This window comes from Python bivittatus, unplaced genomic scaffold (assembly GCF_059951505.1).
Source record: "Python bivittatus isolate LINGU-HERP-01145 unplaced genomic scaffold, Pbiv_v1 ctg000320_np1212, whole genome shotgun sequence".
NCBI classification, from domain to species: Eukaryota; Metazoa; Chordata; class Lepidosauria; order Squamata; family Pythonidae; genus Python; species Python bivittatus.
The window spans coordinates 8837810-8856997 of record NW_028277052.1 but is presented as its reverse complement, the minus strand read 5'-3'; the positions used below and the strand labels follow the sequence as shown (position 1 = coordinate 8856997).

The 19188-nt window shown below is 38.8% G+C and overlaps 1 protein-coding gene across 2 annotated transcripts in view; it reads right to left on the bottom strand.

The window, feature by feature from the left end:
• Positions 1-575: 575 nt before the first annotated feature.
• ETS1 (ETS proto-oncogene 1, transcription factor) overlaps positions 576-19188 on the bottom strand; it is a 106201-nt gene continuing 87588 nt past the window's right edge. For both annotated transcript variants that reach the window (XM_007424018.4, XM_007424017.4), the window contains 2 exons: positions 8898-9016; positions 576-8161 (listed from right to left, as the gene is read on the bottom strand). In XM_007424018.4, coding sequence (XP_007424080.2) covers positions 7946-8161; positions 8898-9016 — 335 coding nt within the window. In that variant the 3' untranslated portion in view covers positions 576-7945. The remainder of the gene's footprint in view (positions 8162-8897; positions 9017-19188) is intronic.

Genomic DNA, 19188 nt, shown 5'->3' with positions numbered 1-19188 from the left:
CTATTAGAAACTTCCAAGAAGGGGCAAAAAGATACAGGATTCATTTTGCATGACAATTCCACTACTTTTGCCATTTCCATCCCTGAATTTATTTGTTTTTTTGTTTTTAACCTTACTAAAATATATTTCTGGGCCAGAGCTCCATGGAAGAACACAAGCTTTTGATACAAGAGGCCAATATTTTAATCCAAAGTTTCTCTTGTATGCTTAAAAAAAGATTCCAGTCTAAAAGCCTACACATTAGTATATATTTTGCATGACCACCTTGTTGCAATTCTACCACTATCCCCTTTTATCTTAATTTATTCTCAGAATATCTGGAAAGGGTTTTAAATAGATACGTTGAAGCATAGAAAGAAGTTTTTGGTCTATTTAACAGCTAGACCAACATTGATTGGCAGTGGCTCTGCAGAGTTTCAGACAAGAGTTTTTCTACTTCTAACTGGAGATGGCCAAAAATAAATTTGGGACCTTTGCACGCAAGGCAGGCATTTATCATGAGCTACCATCCCCTTCCTGATTACTGTATTTTTGGTCTCCAATTAAATACGCAAATAGACAAAAGTAAACATGGCTTGTCTTTGTAATATTTTAATTTTGAATACAATCAGAAATAAGGCTACAGTATATAAAAACTCTCCAGAAGAATGATGTGCCAGCATCAGCTATTAAAACAAAATCACTTCCACTCCCTATTAAGTCTTCAGTGTGGGAGAGACTGTGATTTTGAATTTCTTAAAAAACACAGGTAACGCTACATCTCTAAGCTACCTCAGTTGAGTTTGGTTTTCTTTTCTTTTTTTTCTCCTAAAAAGCACCTGCTTTTTCTCCTTTTTTTTAAAAACAAAAACAAAAACATTTTGCTTTTAAGGCATTTTTTTCCACTTCTATAAAATATAAATTATATGAAAATACAAGTTGGAAAATAGTTGAAGAGCATAATATAACAATCTTTTCTTCTCCTCCTAAACTTATCAGCTTAAAAAAAACAGATATAAAACAAAGACAAAAAAAGGAACACAATATTTTTTTTTTAAAAAAAAGTTCACTGAGGCAGTTAATTCTTGGAGATATTTCTGTCATAATAGATATGCATACATCAAGCATCATTTATTTCAAACATCTTTGGAATGGAGACAATCGTTCATTCCATCTATAGAGACCCCATCAGAAACATAACTGAAGAAATCAACTGGCAGTTCTGCAGTAACATTAACCTACATTGAATTGGCTATTTTGTACAACTGTTTCACACATTCTGTGGTTAGGCAAACACCATTGTTGTTGTTTTTAATGTAAACCAAACATGTAATGTGTGAATGAGGCCTCAACCCTTTTTGACACAGCTTTCAGTTGTCAATAGCTATTATCTTTCCTTCCTTCCTTCCTTCCTTCCTTCCTTCCTTCCTTCCTTCCTTCCTTCCTTCCTTCCTTCCTTCCTTCCTTCCTTCCTTCCTTCCTTCCTTCCTTCCTTCCTCAGAGCTCAGTGAACTCTCTCTGCTACTGCAAGTAGAACTCACACTTTCAAAGATGATACTGTCTGTCACTGCATTGAAAGGTAGGTTGGCAGAAAGTTAGGTACAAACACTGATAAGGGAAGAATGTCACCAGAGCTGTCGTGCAGCATGGTTGGCACTCAATTGCCCTTTCAAGATCCCTGAGAATATATCTGTTGTGAACATTGGACAGATTGAATCAGATTCATAATGTTGGGAAGATCTCCAGCTTTCTGCTGTAGGTGCAAAGGTTCTTCCAAACAACATCAAGTAGACCAAGCAACATGAACCATGAGTTGAGAAAAGGCCATTAAAAATGGATGCTTGAAGAATCAGCAGCTCCAAACCATAAAGCACAGAATCCAACGGCAAAACCAGCTTTGCAAATAAGGTAACAAAGTGTAGTAGTTTGTGATCTACACAATCCAAAGTGGCTTGGAGCTCATTCTTATGTTCGAGTGGAAGCATATGAAGCTACCCAAACCTAAATCACACCACTGACCACCTAGATCCCTACTGCTTCTAATGGACAAAAGACTGACCCATGCAGGACCTCAGTGGACAGAAGTCATTTTCAACTCTGCTGCTTGAGACGTTTTAACTGGAGATACCCAGGTTTCTGGAATATTGTGTGTCTTCTACTTATGAATAATGACTCAGTCCCAATGAACAGCCACTAACTTTTCTGTTATCCTCTCTGTTGCAGTTACCAGGCAAATGACTGAGTAAAAGAGCAAAAGTCTGTTTTTTTTTTTCCTTTAATGTGTAGAATTTGGTAGAATTTAAAGCAGAGCTATCAGAAGGTTAAAAATCAACCAGTTCTAAACCATAAATACTTTCACAAACATACTTGAATGGAGATGCTCTGCTTCATGTCAAAATCAGAAGTGTTTGCTGGATGCTTAACCCAAAAAGGTATAAACCCAACAGTATAAAAATAGTCTTATCTTCAGCTGCTCTAAATCAGCCTTCCCCAGTTCATGCTCATCAAATGTGTTGAACTCCTACAGATTTCTATACATCTGGAAGACACAAGTTGGGGAAGGCTGCTCTGAATTAATATCCTAAAACCTCAATGTTACATACATTTTCCCTGGCCAGATTTCCTTTGAACTTGGCAGGGCTTATTCCTGAATCAACAAGCAAAGGATTATACTGTAGGAATACTAAGAAGTATCACTATGGCCCTTTTCTTTTTCTTATAAACACCTGACTGAAAAAAAAAATCATAAGATGGGAACATATCCCCAGAAAAAGCCTTGACCATTGTATATTTTGCTGCCACTAATATTGCTTCAAGATGTTTATTGCTAGTAACCAGTTTTTTGACATGATGTATTCAAAAACTCTGAAATAAACTCAACAATTCAGTGCTAGTTGTTACATCTTCTAAAATAACTGTCCATGTATGGTGGGACTGCAATTACCGGAACTGCAACTAACATGGCCAATGGATGGAATTCTGAAATGTAAAATTTAGTACATCTGGATATATGGGGCTGGAGAAGTTGCTCTGGTTACATGCACTTTTAGGCATATTTCAGTCAATTGCATAGCTTATCTTATGAATTTGCTGTCTTAAACTTCTTTTTAAAAAACCTAAACTATGGAATTATCCTTAAACAATTGGATCTGGCTGACAGACAGTCATAACTCTGAGATATAGTGACTTCACTTACAATACATGTTGTATTCTATACATACAGACTAGTATCTCAGATTCTAGTCTTTATCACTTTGTTTAGGGCTAACTCCCCCAAATACCACAGATGCTTACGAGGAAATAACAGATTTGAGGTTTTAGGAATACCATCCTTTCCCACGTCCACTAACCCTTCTTTCTCATTTTCTACTCATATCCTCATTTCACTCTGCTGGAATCCAATCTAACTGAGCCTTTGGTCCTGATTTCATTTCTTTCATTGCAAGAATTACTGCTATCAGTGTTCCTGGCTCAAAATCTCCTTTCCACAACTTCCCAAGAAATACCAAGATTATCTTCCCCTAAGCCATACTAAGATTTTCAGCCAGCCCTAAATTTATGGACACTATCCACTGTTCACAACCTGGCTATCCACATAGACAGACATTAGGTACTTGGGGTTAATCAGTACCAGAAAACTGAGAATGGTTGAATTGTCAGAGGCTTTTTTTACCCAGCTTTGAGAATTGCACTTGTGAATGGAGCTACTGATATCAAACAGCATCCTCAACACCTTCAGCAATTCTATATTATGCAGTTAGAGGCAGCAGCCAACATAGACCATAACATGCTGTAAAAGTGATCCAAGTCTGGCAAAAGGATATTAAGAAGAGCAAGTAAGTCTGTCACTGCTCATCTCCTAATTCCACTTCACATCTTCTCTAGTAGTAGCCTCTGAGTCTAAGTGAAAAATACATTCAGGAATTTTGATGAGTTATGGTCATTCAGGAAACCGCAAAAGCCTTTATTGTACATTCATGGCTTCAAACAGCCTCACTTTAAGACTACCTGGTTAATATAAAGTCATATCAGAAAGTAGGCCTGTGTAGGGCAGCTGTGCTTTGTCTGAGCAAGGTTCTTTGTGCCATGGAGGCCACACAATTCTCTTTCTCGAAGCTTGGAGGTAACCCTTCTTGAAACATTTTGTGTTTGAACCTTTTGGCCAGCAGTTCTTCTAACCAGAAGAGGCTTCTGCACCTCTGTGACATATGCCCAGAAGCCTCTTCCAGCTGCTAGAACTATTGCTAGGACTCAAAGCATTTGCCAAAAGCAGCAACAGGTCTGTTTCACTTCACTTCTACGCAAAGGTGGAATACACTGCTTTGGGAAACAGTTCTGAAAGGATATTTTGCATGAACCTTGCTTGCAGCAAACCACATTCCCAGCTCTACCAAAAAGCAATATCTGTGATAGGGACAGAAAATCTGTGGCCCTCCAAATGGGGGTGAATTACAACTCCCACAATTCCTAAGTAACCTGGGAGGGATTCTGGAAGTGTAGCTGGACCGCAAGTTTCACACCCCATTCTATAGCTCGGTTTTGACCTAAGACAGAGATGCACGGCCCTTTTCAGGCGAAAGGACACACTTGTCCTTTGAGTGGTGTGCCAGGAGCCCATTCCAAGCAGGAGATAGTACCAGCATCAAGAAACAGATGGGATCAGTGGAAAAACTAAAATTGATTTCATGTGGAATTTTAATTAAAAATTAAATACTTTTAAGACAATGGCTTTTTTGTTTGACCCTCTTCTCTCACATTAAAAATAAATAAATTTTGTTGCAACTTTGGAGGTGCTCTAAGGGCCACGTTTAAGGTTTGGGGGACAAGATGTGATGCTGGGGACCCAGGTTGTGCCTCACTGCTACAAAAGCTTTATCTGAAAGGTATCTAGCGGCTCTTGATTCATCATGAAAAAGTTAAATAGAGTCAGACCCATCCAGTACTTCGATGGGACGTCTCAGGAACAGCCAGAACTGTAGGCTAGTCTGAGAAGTTGAAAACACCCACACAAATACACATATCCTGGAAAAATGCAAAAGCAAACCACCTCCCTATTGTTGCCAAGAAAACTACATGAATGTGTTCATAAAATCACTAGGACTCAAATTAAACTCAAAAGAGACCACCTTTGTGTCATATCGGATAGCAATGCCTTTGAAAAAGACATATTGGAGACAATTAAATTAGAGGAACAGGTCTTCCTAAAATATAGCGAGTTTGTTTGTTTTTGCTAATTATGGTGATAACATTATTTGTGCCTATTTCTTCTGCCCTTGCCCTACAGATTATAGGCATGGTCTCAGACCTGCTCTATTTCAAATTCTGCTGACATTTCAAGCAACTCAGTTCTCCCACTTTCAATTTTGCATGACTGAAATGATTCATTTCTGTTACAGTTTATGTTTTTGGGCAGGGGGAATAGAGATCATATTACTGTTCTCTGGTTGCAGATACTGGCTCTCCACTTTTGGTCTTTGCAGAATATTTCATGCATTATATTCCATAGGTGTAGAACACAAATGATTAAACATTGAACTAAACATTGTGAAGCATGAGGCTGACAAATGCATAGCCACCTGTCTTGCACAGGCACATGTATGGATGGAGGCATGGCTGTACTCAGGGGAGTGCGAGCTTAGGATTCAGACCTCTGGATAAATAAGACCCTTTTCCCTTTACTTCAATTTTTGTAAAGCTTTGTAAAGTTGCTTTAGAAATGAGTCAACTCTAAGGCATAGCGTGATATTTTTAAATCAGCAGACGATTTGAGATAGGGCAGAGAGAGGGTATACAAATCCATAGAATATCTAAGTATTCTATTCCCCCCCCCCCATTAAAAATATTCACATACACAGTGAGGAAGGAAAAAGAAATTAATCAATTGAACTTCAACCCATCCCTCTTCTTGAATGTTATTAAAAACAAATGAACAACAAAAACTAGCAGGAAAAATGTTGTTATAGCATCTGTCTTTTTCAAAGATGCATTTCCAAATATGACTGCCTTTTTTGAGATAGTAGATATTTAGAACCCAGGTATTTAAGGGTCTAAAGATCAGCTCTGGGTTCTCATACAGTCTTTCTTTCCTTTTCTCCAAATAAGGATGATTGAACTGTAGAGTCAGAACTGACCTCAAACCAAACCTAACACCAAGCCTGTTTATTTTTGGCCAACATAGCATGAAGTAAAAGAGTGTATATAACTTGGGATCACGCTTGGTGGCCCTGATTTATTTTAAACCCATTCAATGAAAACAAATTAAAGATATCTACCAAATTATATAGACCTAGACATGTTCACCTAGCTAGCCTTGCGCTAAGGCAGGAAAGATCCTGGATCAAAGATAAAGATCCTAATGTATATTGATACTCCATACCTTAATTCTCATCCTTGTGAATGTAGACATATTGATCAGCAGTCAGTCCAAAAACACATGCATTTTAATGTGCCTAAATTATCTATAAAGAGATTCTGAACACCTAGAGATTACTGTATCCTTCCTTATAAAATACTCCACTACAGATTGTTAGAGAATGTGATTGGCTCCAGTCTGATTCAGATTGTTAATCTGATCCAATTCAGTGATTCAGTTTGATTCAGAAAATCACACCGAATGGGATTTTCCAACTCAGTCTGAAAACTGATTCAGTGATTTGGTCCTATTGCAAGGCACTATCCATAATGAAACATTCATAGCAACTGATATCTGTGAAAAGAATCAATAATGAGCAGTAACAGATGGACAATTGAATTCTCCTCCCTCCCCCCCAACAAGAGAATCATTCGTCCTACTTTTCAACAATGGAATAATTGTAGGAAGAGAGCCATGTTAATTTATGGTAGCCAAAAATCAGACAGTGTGGGTAGCATCTTTCCAGACTAACACATTTTATTCAAAGGTATAAGCTTTTGAGAGTTAAATGAAAAAGCTTATGCCTTTGAATAAAATCTGTTAGTCTGAAAAGATACTGCCAGACTCCTGGTCACTGGAATAAGAATCTTCTTTGAAGTATCCTAGATATGACTGTACTCATCAAATGTAGAGGAAAATCTAAATAAAATCTTATTATGAAAATGACATTATTAAAAATACATAAGCAGGGGCACAGATCTACTGACATAAGGGAATAAAGTGCAGGAGGTCCAGCATTCAAGCAAAACATCCGTTCATCTAGAGTTCCCCATTCTTAGCCCACACTTTTATCTTGATTTTCTACTGGTCTATTCAATCTGCCCATTTCTAGTGGAGTCTACATAGACCCTATATTTCATTTTTCTTCAATGGTGATAAAAATCCGCAGCTGGCAAAACAAAGAAACACATGATATTGCAATACTGAAACCATCTTAGAGCTTAAGACTATTTTAAAAAATACTGGCACAAAATTTAATAAAATACCATTTCTTTTCAACATTTTCTTTTTTTTAAAAAAAAAGTTTTTTTTTGGTCCCACCTGACAAACATAAAACGGAGGCCTGTCTTGTGAAATGCAAAATTATCTGGGACCACAGTACTTGGTTATTCCAATATGTTTTCCCTGTAAAACAGGATGTGTTGCTACTTAAGACTGTTCTCCATCCATTCAAGACAGCACTGTCTTACAAGCACACAGATTGTCAGTTTTTAACATTGGGAAGAAAGGGGATCATATGAATTCATTAAATAGATGTCACAAGATGGTTGACATTTAAGCTCCATTTTCCTGACTTCTAAAATATCAACTGCAAATTCAACTCCAAGAACATTTGAATATGAAAGTTCTTTTTTTCCTCCTCCCGGCTAACCTATGTCACAGTTTCATCCAAAAGCTTAAAGTCCTACCCCTTCTTAAGTACAAACAATGAAAAATTATGTTTTTTCTTTCTTTTCTTTTTTTTAAAAAAACGGAAAATAATGACTGGGGGTAGGGAAAGAAATAAAGTCCTTATGTTCTTCAGGTTGTTCTGTTTTGGTAAAATGGATCCATTCATTCATCAGCGTCTGGCTTCACATCCAACATGGCATGGAGCTCTTCAGGGGTATACCCCAACAAACTCTGCAGATCGCATACAAAGCGGTAGACATAGCGTTTCCCTGCCGTCTTGTGGATTATGTTCTTGTCATAGTAGTAGCGCAATCCACGGCTCAGCTTCTCATAGTTCATTTTTGGCTTGTTCTTCCTCTTGCCCCATCTCCTTGCCACCTGGAGAACGTCAACCCACAACATTTAGTTTATGAAATTCCTTAATAAAAATCAAGAGCTTGACTCCAGAAAAGTTAGCCAGAATGTATAAGGGTACTTCAAATTTACGTTGGAAGCATGGGCAACACGAAGGGTCATTTTATGATGCCTGGTGGACTTGTAAAAAAGCCAGAATATTTTGGGTTCAAATACATACACTGACACAAAGAATTTTAAAGACTAAGACTCAACTGAAACCAGAACTTTGCTTGTTGGGATTAATGGACAGACAACTAGAAAAAAGCCACAGAAAATTATTTTTATATAACTTGTTTGCTTAGAGAAAGATCAGCTACTACATTTTTTAGGGACTGGAAACCATTATGGACTTTTTGCTGAAAAAAGAAAAAAAATAAACGTATGATTTATGGGTTTGAAGATTAGAAAGGGTAGCTTATGGAAAGAAGGTAATTATGAGGCAATCTTAGAGAGAGAAGGTAAAATATAAATGCATTTATAACTGCTGTCAAAAAGATTGGAAGCTACTTCTTTATAATCTTTCTCTTTCTCTTTCTCTTTCTCTTTCTCTTTTCTTTCTTACTTATTCACTATTCTTCCTTATTTTGTTTCTTTTGTATTGTTTCAATATTTGTATTGTTTTTATCTTGTTAACAATTTCTTCAATAAAAATATTTAAAAAATTAAGAACTTGAATTAGGGCTTTCATGCGTACAGTTCCAATTAAGCCCTTACTTACCTCATCAGGATCAGAAAGTTTAAATTCCCAGCCATCACCTGTCCAGCTAATGAATGACTGACAGGATTTGTCTGTGAGAAGCTCCAGCAAGAATTGCCATAGTTGAATAGGTCCACTACCTAAGATGACAGAGGAACAGGGAGAAAAACAAATAATTATACTAGAAATGAAATCCATAAATGAAATGTCCCCAGGAACAAACTAGAAATGAGGAAACCACATACAGCTTAGAGCTGTTTCACTGTTTATTTATTTAGCATATATTTTATACTCCTTTCCTGAAATCAAGTTGGTGAAGTGAAGGCAAAAAGGTATTATTAAAATCCAAGAATAACATTGCAATAAATTAGAAACAGTTAGTATTCAAATATGTGCAGTAAAATGGTGGACAGAAAGGAAGAAAAACATTCACACAACGAAGGCCTTGCTAAAGATGTATCTTCATTAGGTACCTAAAAGACGTGATGATAGGTGCAATGGCTATGCTGATCTTCAAAAGGGTTCTTTGTTTCAGCAGATATCTGAGTAAAGAAGCTCTCTGAAGCTCCTTGAAGACACACACCCTGCTCTCCTCCAAACAAGGCCCACCTATGAGAGACTTGCAAGATGCCTTTCTATAAGCACCAACAGCAGAACCTATTCTGAAAATTGTGGTGATTGTCCAAATCTCTAATGGAGAAAGTCCAAAACCTGACAAGTCCCCTTGTCCCAAATTGTCTAATGGATAACTGGCAGCCAGCTCACTTCTTTTAACTCAGCTATAACTGGCTCATAGCCAAATACTCAACTAACTTACAGGGCTGAAAAACATGCCATCAACTAAGTTACAACTATTGAAAAATGCACACCTGGAGGGGCCATGATTAGTCCATCCCCAAGGCCTCAGCCATTGCTCAGAGAGAACCTCCAAAAATTGTTATGAAATTGCAACTTTTAATATATCCAAAGGAGAAAAGATTAGAAACACAGGAAGCCATCATATTAACTGGGTTAACTTTAAAATTAGTCTTGTCTCCATCCATTTTATCTTGATCTTGGCTGTTTTGAGAAGAATCATCTTTCATTCAGTAGTCAAATGCCAAATGTGGCCCTTGGCCCCGATGGTTAACACCCACCAGTTTAGGCAGTTGAGATAGTCCATGAGTGCAGAACACAAAGCCCAGTTTCTCATGCAGCTTCTAAAAACACTGGTGGCCCTCAAAGGTCTCCAAAAGTTGCCATGAAATTGGGAGTTTAACATGAGGGATGGCGAAAATTATTAAATATAGGGTAGGTAACCATACTGGTTGCATTTAAATTTAATTTATATGTAAACATATTTAACTTTAGTTTCTAACTTTGGGTAGTCTATCTCCCTGCCTTTCACTCAAAGGTTAAGGGCAATCTGCTTTGCAAAAGCATTGGACGCTCTAATACGGAAAGGTAGGCAAAAGAGTAGTATTCTGTTACACAGCAATGTCTAACACTCCCATGGGAGCTGTCAACAATGCTTACGGTGATGTCCCCACACTGGACGCCTTTAGCAGACATGGTGGGGCCATAGGGCCCCTTCCAAGTTTGTGCTTCAAGCCATGAAGGAGTTGGATCCTGCTGGAGTTGCAGCTGGTGAATAGGAAAGTCAATGGGATGTTTTGTATGCCAGTCTGGAGCCTCAGGTCTTCGTTACCTAGACAGAATTATATTTTTGGCCTCGGTTGCAAAGGGAGGAGGAGCTCTTCCCTCCCACCTGCCAAAAGACACTTGACCACAGCCTGACCTCCAGCAGGCTCCTGCCCCCGCGTCTTGCCTGCTGCCTCTCCTGACCTTGACTTTTTGTTCCTGGCTGTGTTTACCGAGAAGTGATAAAAAGGAGGCAGGTATGAACATTGTTGGCTTCCTTCCAAGGCATGTTGATGCAGGAACAAGCCGCACAATCTCACCGAGTTAAAAAAAATAATAACTTGGAGCCAGTCGGTGGCTATTAATATAAGGAGAGGCAGCCTTGATATTGTGGGTGGATGGACGCGGAGGATTTACACATGGGTGGGGGAGACTGTCTAATATCCCTGTTGAATCCCTTGGTGCTTTAACAATTCCGCTCTTCTCGGAAAAAGTCAGCATTAGGCTCCAAAGCAAGAAAGGTCTGGCAGTAGATAGGATTCATTTTTAGCCTTTTTTCTGCTGTTTCACCTCCACTCATGAAGAAACTGAAATCTTGCACATTCTTTGGTGCCTTTTTGGGTGATCCTAATAAAGGTATGACTGACCCCATGCTAAATAGGCAGGGGTTTACACAACAGACTAAGAAACGGTTTGCTGAAGAAGCCAGAAGGGGCCGCATGTACACAACACGCTAAGCCATGCTTTACGAATCACTGTAGTGGAGTTCGCACAACATGCTAAATCAACATCAGCAAATGGCTTTGTGCAAAATGCAAATCCAGTTGTAGGCATGGGTGTCTGGATAAATGTTTTATTGTATGCTGCTCAGAGTCACGTTCTATGAGATGGGCAGCTCTAGACCCATGACTTATTTATAAATAAATAAATAAATAAATAAATAAATAAATAACACACAATTCGATTAGTTGTTGATAATGGGGAACTTGCCTTCGGGATGCATATGATCCATTTCTATTTTCAGTTGTTCTTATTTTTTTGTTATATAGAAAGCCTCCCAGAATCGTTTGGAGTTGGGCAGCCTGTACATTGTCTTAAATAAATAAATAACAATAACAATAACAATCATTCCTTTAACTAAGCCTTTGCCCAGCACCATTTCCTTTCCCTACCTTCTTTGGCACTTAGTATGAATATATTTATGCTATGTGAGCAATGTGAAAGTTCTTCTAAAAGCCAGTTATTGACTAAAAAGTCAATGCATTGACATAGCTCTTTTCCAATTTCCTCTTAGACACAAGCACAGTAGCCTGCATTTAGGCACCTATATGAATCACAACTGCCTATACTGGCAGAGATGTATAATTTTTTTTTTAAGCTACGAGATGTACTTAGCCTTTGGTAGGCAAGAGAGCACATTCCAAATAGTGTAAAATGCTGGGTCAAAAGCTGATTTTGTTTTGATCTGAATTGCAACCTAATTAAGTACAGGTTGCAAATCTTGAGTGAGCTTTCCATTCTGGCCCTTTAAAAATTACTATCGAGCTACTACTTTGGGTAGGTTTTGGGGCCCAACCCAACTTTGGAAGCGAAGCACAGGTTGCTTGCCTCTTCTTTAAATAGTCTTTCTGTCTCATCCAGCAGCACTTAGAGTAGATCTGACATTTGAAACTCTCTCTTTTACACAACAGTGGTTTTCTTTCTAGGCTGTCAGATACGATGCACTGTTTTGTTATTTTTCTCCACTATTCAGACACTCACACAATTTTATTTAAAGTCAACCCAATCACACTTCTTCAATTTCAGTTTATTTCTGCCGTGTCTCTGATGTTTGGTGAAGCTGCCACCCAAAAAGTGGGGGAAGGAAATATTCCCAGCTCTCATCAGCTGGAGTACTGAGAATTTCATTTATTAAATTTACAGACATAGACCAAAAGAAGGAATGCTGAGAAACTCACAAATACCTGATGTGGCACTCCTCAAAACAGTCTGAATAGTGTAGCGTTTTTTGTTCTCCTCCAATAGCTTAGATGGAAACTACGCTGGATATCTTAATTAATTTGTTTTAAAAAAAGCCATGCAACTCATTTAGAAAAAGATTCCCTCATTTTTTAGTCCAATCAAATAACTTTATTACAGCCATAGGCCAGAAAACAGAGATATAACATGTGAAAAATAAGTTTCCTTTTCCATTCTGCAAGGTAATACAGAGGAAATAGGACTTAAGGACCTTCCTAACTACAATGACATAAAACTGCTGCACCCAGCCCCTTACCACCTTCCTCCCCTTGGTCTAGAACAGCCTTCTCCAACCTCAGCTGACATTCTGTTTTATCCCTGCTTCTTCCCCTCCTTCCCCTGTAGGCCCTCTAGAGAAACCAAGATGGTGGGGTCAACTGCTCCTTTGCTTTGCAAAAGATTCAAACTCCTTGTAAAGTTCAATGAGAAAGAGAGAGAGAAAAAAATAGTATTTTGACCTGGTAAAGTTGTGAAGGGGGGAGAAGAAACAAAAAAAGCTAAGAATGCACACCCACGGGAAGGGAAAGAGAAATAACATGGGGTGGAAAACTAGGCAATCAGAAGCTAAAAGATGAAGCACCTAAAAATGTGCAAGGAGGCAAAGAGCATCTTGCCCAGAGCTTCCTCAGCTCTGGCAGCATAAATAGTGCTAATTTTCTGGAGTACACCTTGCTAAGCCTAAGGGAACTAGTTTCTACATGCTTCAGCACAGTGTTCAGTCTGTCTCAAAAGATCACACATCTCTATTCATTGCAGTCAGAGTCGGATAAAACTCTCTGTTCCTTCCACCTTCTGCCAGATGAACCTAGAACAGAAGCCAAAAACTGATGGGATTAGTTGAGTTTAAATAGGACCAGACCTGTCTCCTACTCCAAGGAAAAGGAGCTCCAAAAAAGCATGTGATGTACACAAATAGGATGACCTCACGCATCCAAGAAGGAAGGGAGCGGGAAGACAAACATCACTGGATGAACAATAAGAATCATCCTGAGTGTTTTTTAAAAAGTTAGTTTTGGATTCATTTAGTGATTTTAAAATAAGAGGACTATACAGGAAAATTCAGACACTGCAATACAGATGTTAAGAGTAAGATTTAAAACTGGTGTGAGATCCTATCAATTGGATGCCAGGCATTATTCAATCTACCTGAGTTATGGCTATTCAGCCTCTGCTTAAATATCTGCCACCTACCGTCGGAGGTCAAATACATTCTTGTTGCATTACACTTTATTTAAACAAGTCCAACTGAAGTTGAAATTGTATTAAGGATTTTCATTGTTTATTGGCCAGACTAAACAGAGATGGTATCCAAGGTCTGGAAAGACCTCTCCCCTTGATTAATTTCTGTAGAGTCTGCAACGTATTGGATAACTCAAAAGTGTCTTTGTTATGTTTTATTTAGACATACGGATTCTATATATTATGAAACAGAGAAATCATCTGATGTTGGCATTCTGGGAGCAGATAACAATCTGCCTTTTGTGGTGTAACCTTTTGAAATTCAACCAAAGAAGGCCCTTCTCAGCCCAAGCAGAATCCACCAAGCCTGTTTGCTTTGGGAATGGCTTGCAAGAAGGCAACCCTTCCGCTCATCACAAGGAAGAGGAAGAACGTTCCGGGTTTCTTCCCCCAGTGTCTGCTGACCTTTGTCCTGTAGAAAGAGTGTGGACTAAGAATAGACCCAGTCAGAGGTGGTTCACATGCTGAACGCCATGAATGAATGCCCTTGTCTCGCCTTCATCATAGTGAAGGAAACTCTTCAAGAACAGCCAATGGGGGATTGTTACACATGAGGAATTCTCTAGCATCACCAGGAAAATATTATACATCCATTGGATTGTGAAATGGTGACTACACTGGGAACCCTGTCTGAGGAAAGTCCCTTTGGGAAGTGAATACATAATCACAGACATATTTGCAGTTCGGTCTCAGAAGGCTCTGCTTGCTGTGGGCAGACTCAGTTTTGTGCTTGGTAAAGTACCAGCCTTGTTGGGACTTTTTGGGAATGCCTTTTTATAGTTTTCTTAGTACATATTTCTGATGTCATTTTATGGCAGCTTTCTCCAACCTGTCACCTCCAGATGTGTTAAACTAAAACTGCCAAAAGGGACAGATAGGCTGGGACTTCCAGAACTTAGTCCGAAACATCTTTAGGGCTTTAACTGAACAAAGAGATGTAGTTCCGTGTCCCAAATGTTCTTAGAAGTGACATCTCTGAGTAAAGGAGGAACATGTCTGGCCTCTGCTGCCTTCTACAATGTTGTTGCATTAAGCTATGGGCTCAGTTGAATGCTAGGAAAACCTTCTTAAAGGTTAAAGCAGTTCAGCCTTGGAATCAATAAGTAAAGTCGATGATAAACTCCCATTCACTGGATGTCTTCAGGCAGAGACAGGATATCCATTTATCAGAGATTCTTTATCTTGACCTCAGCAGATTAGAGTCAATGGCATAAGTGTCCCCTTGCTGTATGATGTTATGGATGTAGTAATCCTTACTGACTTTGGAGAAAAGGCAATCATCTCCAGAGTTTGCCATACATAACCTGCTGAACTCAACCCCAAATTCTGCCATTTCTATCCATAATCTATCAGGGTCCTTCACAGTCTACCTCCTAATCCACCAAATGTTGTCCTGACTCATGCAGGAGGGAGGAGGAGGGAGGAGGAGGAGGAGGAGGAATGCACCAGGATGAAGGAACTCAACCAGAGCATACTAACAGCTTCTAAATCCATCGACTGTCTCTACACTTATTATGCAGCTATTGTCTTCAGCTACTTTAGAAAAAGGTTTGTTAAACTGCTTGCTTATGGTTTTATTTAGCTGTAACATGTTTTAATGCTCCTGAAAGTGGTCATCTGCAAAGCGTCATTTAAAAAAAAAAAAAAAAGGAGAGAGCAGGACTTTTCTACATAACATGGTTTGTGGTTCCAGTGTGACAAAATACTAAAAAAGATTACCGTATTGCACATGAAACTGTCTGCAAAAGGGAGATGAACTAGAAGATCTGAAGCAACTATGCAGAAACATGAGTAAGTCAATGATTAGCCTACCCAAACATACCTACATGTTAATAATTTATTGCACATCAGCCACTGTCTGGAAAGAAAAAACTCCCTTTAGAAATAAACCAAAGCCGATGTAGCCATCCAATTCAAAGCAATTCTTTCTCATCCCGAGTGGGCGGTTTGCAAATAAATGCTTCTCTGAAATTTCTCATTCTTGCCATTAACTGTGCTTTAAGAAAATCCTATGCAGATCTTTGGGGGGGGGGGCATAGAGTAATGTCTGGAGAATACATCTCTAGGGTCCCCTAGGCCTACAGTAACTGTACATATGCTCCAATCTGTAATATGACAGTCTTCCATTTTCCATTATAGGCAAACCAATCTTACCTTAAACCAGCGTTTCTCAAACTTGGCAACTTTAAGATGTGTGGACTTCAGCTCCCAGAATTCCCCAGCCAGCATGGCTGGCTGGGAAATTCTGGGAGTTGCAGTCCGCGCATCCTAAAGTTACCAGCTTTGAGAAACATTGCTCTAAAGCTTTGAAGAAAATAAGAAGTGAAATAGGTGAGGCAGGGATGCAAAATTGGAGTGGTCACATCACAGATGTGGGGAGTCATGTTTGCTCTGTATTTTGCCTGGGGTGGATGGGGGAGGTTTTCTTCCTCTTCCCTCATTCTCTGTTTTTAAACTATGTAATGTTGACTACTATAGTATTATGTGTTTCATCTCAGAACAGTGGGAAATTGTGCAATCGATGTTTGGCACTGGTATGAATTATTTGGGGTTCAGAGGACTCATGCAGCCGTGGGGCACTGAATTACCTACTCCCAAAGAAAGGGGACCTACCTGCATTTCAATCTCCATGAACATGAATGCATCATGTGCAGAACTAAGACATCCCACTTATCCTCTTATATGCGTGTACTGAATTCCAAAACAAAGATCAGATAGTCTTTCTGGATGGAACAATTCCCTAGCCCTATCCCATTACTAGGCCACGTTTTAGCCATCCACCTGGTACAGCTTTCAAATTAAGAGAGATTTTTGCCTGCTTTAAGAAAGGGAGGGTGGCCATGTAAGGATCACAGCTGATAGGAGTTTATTCCCCAACCTGCACTGAGAAATCCAGAAAAGTGGAGGGGGGGTTGGTGCACCCCAAAATACTATGAATTTTATGAAAGTGTGTTTTATGGGCAAAAAGACCCCTTAATTGTATCCCACCATTTCAGAACGCATGGCAGATCAGAGCCCCAAAACTGAATTCTCTCCAGGATGCATCAAGATGGCTGAGAACGCATCTACTTCACTCTTTCAGATCAACATGAGAAGACTTCCTTGCAACCTTTTAGAAAATTACTCCAAGCTTGACAGAAGGGCAGAGGGGCGCATCTCTCCCTTGGGATTTAATTATAGTCATTATGAAGGTGAGGAAAAGCAAAGTGATGTGAAATAAAAAGACTACACTGAAAATTAGTACCAACACTTTGTTACAAATTTGTCACTTAAATAGTTTTTTTAAAAAAATCGCAACACTGGCCAACCATGAATGCTACAGCTAATTTTGTTCTAATTTGCAAATGTCTAGCAGGTGTTACTAGACTAACTGAACCAAAACAAGGATCCACTTTTTGGACTTCTCCAACAGCCTAAAGACGCTCTCATGCTAGAAACTTTAAGTATGTATGTGCAAAATTTATCAATCTATATTTTTTCTTTCTCTCTGCATTATGTCATTCCTGGATCAGTTCAGTGGTTCCCAAAAGTAAAATCCAAACCAAAAGTGGCTTGTGATATTTCAGACTAAATTGATCTGTTTCAGAGCAGGTCTACCCCTAGAAAACCTGCTTGGTCTAATCTGTTACAACATACAAAGCCAACATGTATTTATTTGCTTTTGGCTGAGCAAAAGCACTGACCCAGCCACTGTGTTTGGTAAGCCACTTTTTAAAGTTTAGTACATGGCTTGAACCCAGCCATTATGGCTCACTCCATAAATCAGGGCTGCATAGTTGGCTAACCAGGCCTTGCATCTTGCAAGGACTCAGTCCTGGACACTGTGTCACAGTTGGCATTGATCCAGGGGATGAATTGTGAATTTGCCCTATGCATATCTGTTGTGGATCTGGCAATCGGATCAATCAGTAATCATGCTGGGGGGGAAAAATGTGGAAATATAAGTATTTGGAAATGGGAACGTTTTCTGACAGCAGTCAATTTTTATCAATGTTTCTGTAAGTCGTAAGAATGGCTTATTCTTTGCGAAAAAGTCTCAACTACCTGATAATATACAGGATAGCTCACAAAGGAAGGGATCTGGTCTGCCACCCTCCTGAAACATTTTATTTTATTTCAATTATGCTATTATTATTATCTGCCAACTTTGGAAGTCAGCTTGGTTCACCTTTTAGTTGTGTAATCGGCTTACAAGCTGGAAAAACCTAGCTTGACCTAACAGGAATCTGACCTGGATTTTGGTTGCCTTCCATAATAGCTGAGTTCACATATTGTGCCATGTCATGCCTTATTTAACTATAATTTGAGTAACCTCAATTGACTGGCTTCATACAAGCTATAAAGCATTATTTAATGATCAAGCAAGCCATAAACCAACATTTACAAATGCAGTGGCTAATTTCACACAACTACAAATCTATAGACAATATGAATCCAGTCAATATGAATCCAGTCAAATATCTTGCACACTTATAGAATACATCACTTTTATATTAACCTGGACTTCCTGCTATTCAGTCCTATCTAGGTGGCACTGAATAAAGAACTATGGGAATGCTCTGCTCCTAAAGATAGTCTAGAACTAGTTTAACAAAATACAAATGTGTTAGAAAGGTGATGTTCCAATGTCTTCTGTCCAAACCACCAGCATGTATAGTTGCTTGATTAAGAACATTTCACAGTTGGTCAGAAGAGATGAACTTTTGCAAACTTTTGATCAACTCTAGAAATAAACATATGGGTGTGTAGGGTGGGGTGGGGAGAACTGCAGCAGTTCTGAGCAGCCCTGGTAACTTGCCAAATTAGGTTAAGATGTGGAGCATTGATAGCAGAGCTTGAGAAGATTGTGCATTCACTGGCAACTTGAGAAAATATCAAAGCCCAATTGGGTTTCTACCAAAAGCATTACCTTCTCAGCGAGGTTATCATCATCAGTGGGTTGTGTCTCACTAGCGATTAAGAACCGCACAAATAATCTCGCTGTCAGTGAAACTCAACAAAGTAAAATCTACAGAACCTGGAGACTGTTGATCTGTTTTGCAGTTTATTGCAGAGATAAACACAATGCAATTTTAATTCACCATAAAATGGAGGACTTTCAATTATTAAGTTAGTATTTCTGTAGTTCATTTCTTGATACCAAAGTCACTTTGGCCATTTTACAACATTTTTATGAGAGAAGCTGGCATTATAATATTTATTTCCATATTACAGTGAAGGATAATGAGAGAATTAAGGGTAAAAGAGATAGTTTAGCAACTTGGCTAAGGTCACCTCTTGAGCTGACAGTCAAGGTGAACCCAAGACTTCTTAGCTTACAAATCTCACTTTTAATCAACTCTTGCCACCTTTCATCCTTATTATTTTCTAGGACTCACAGCCACTGCTGCCTTCTTGTTTTTCACAATACTAATAATCTAATATTTAAAATTGT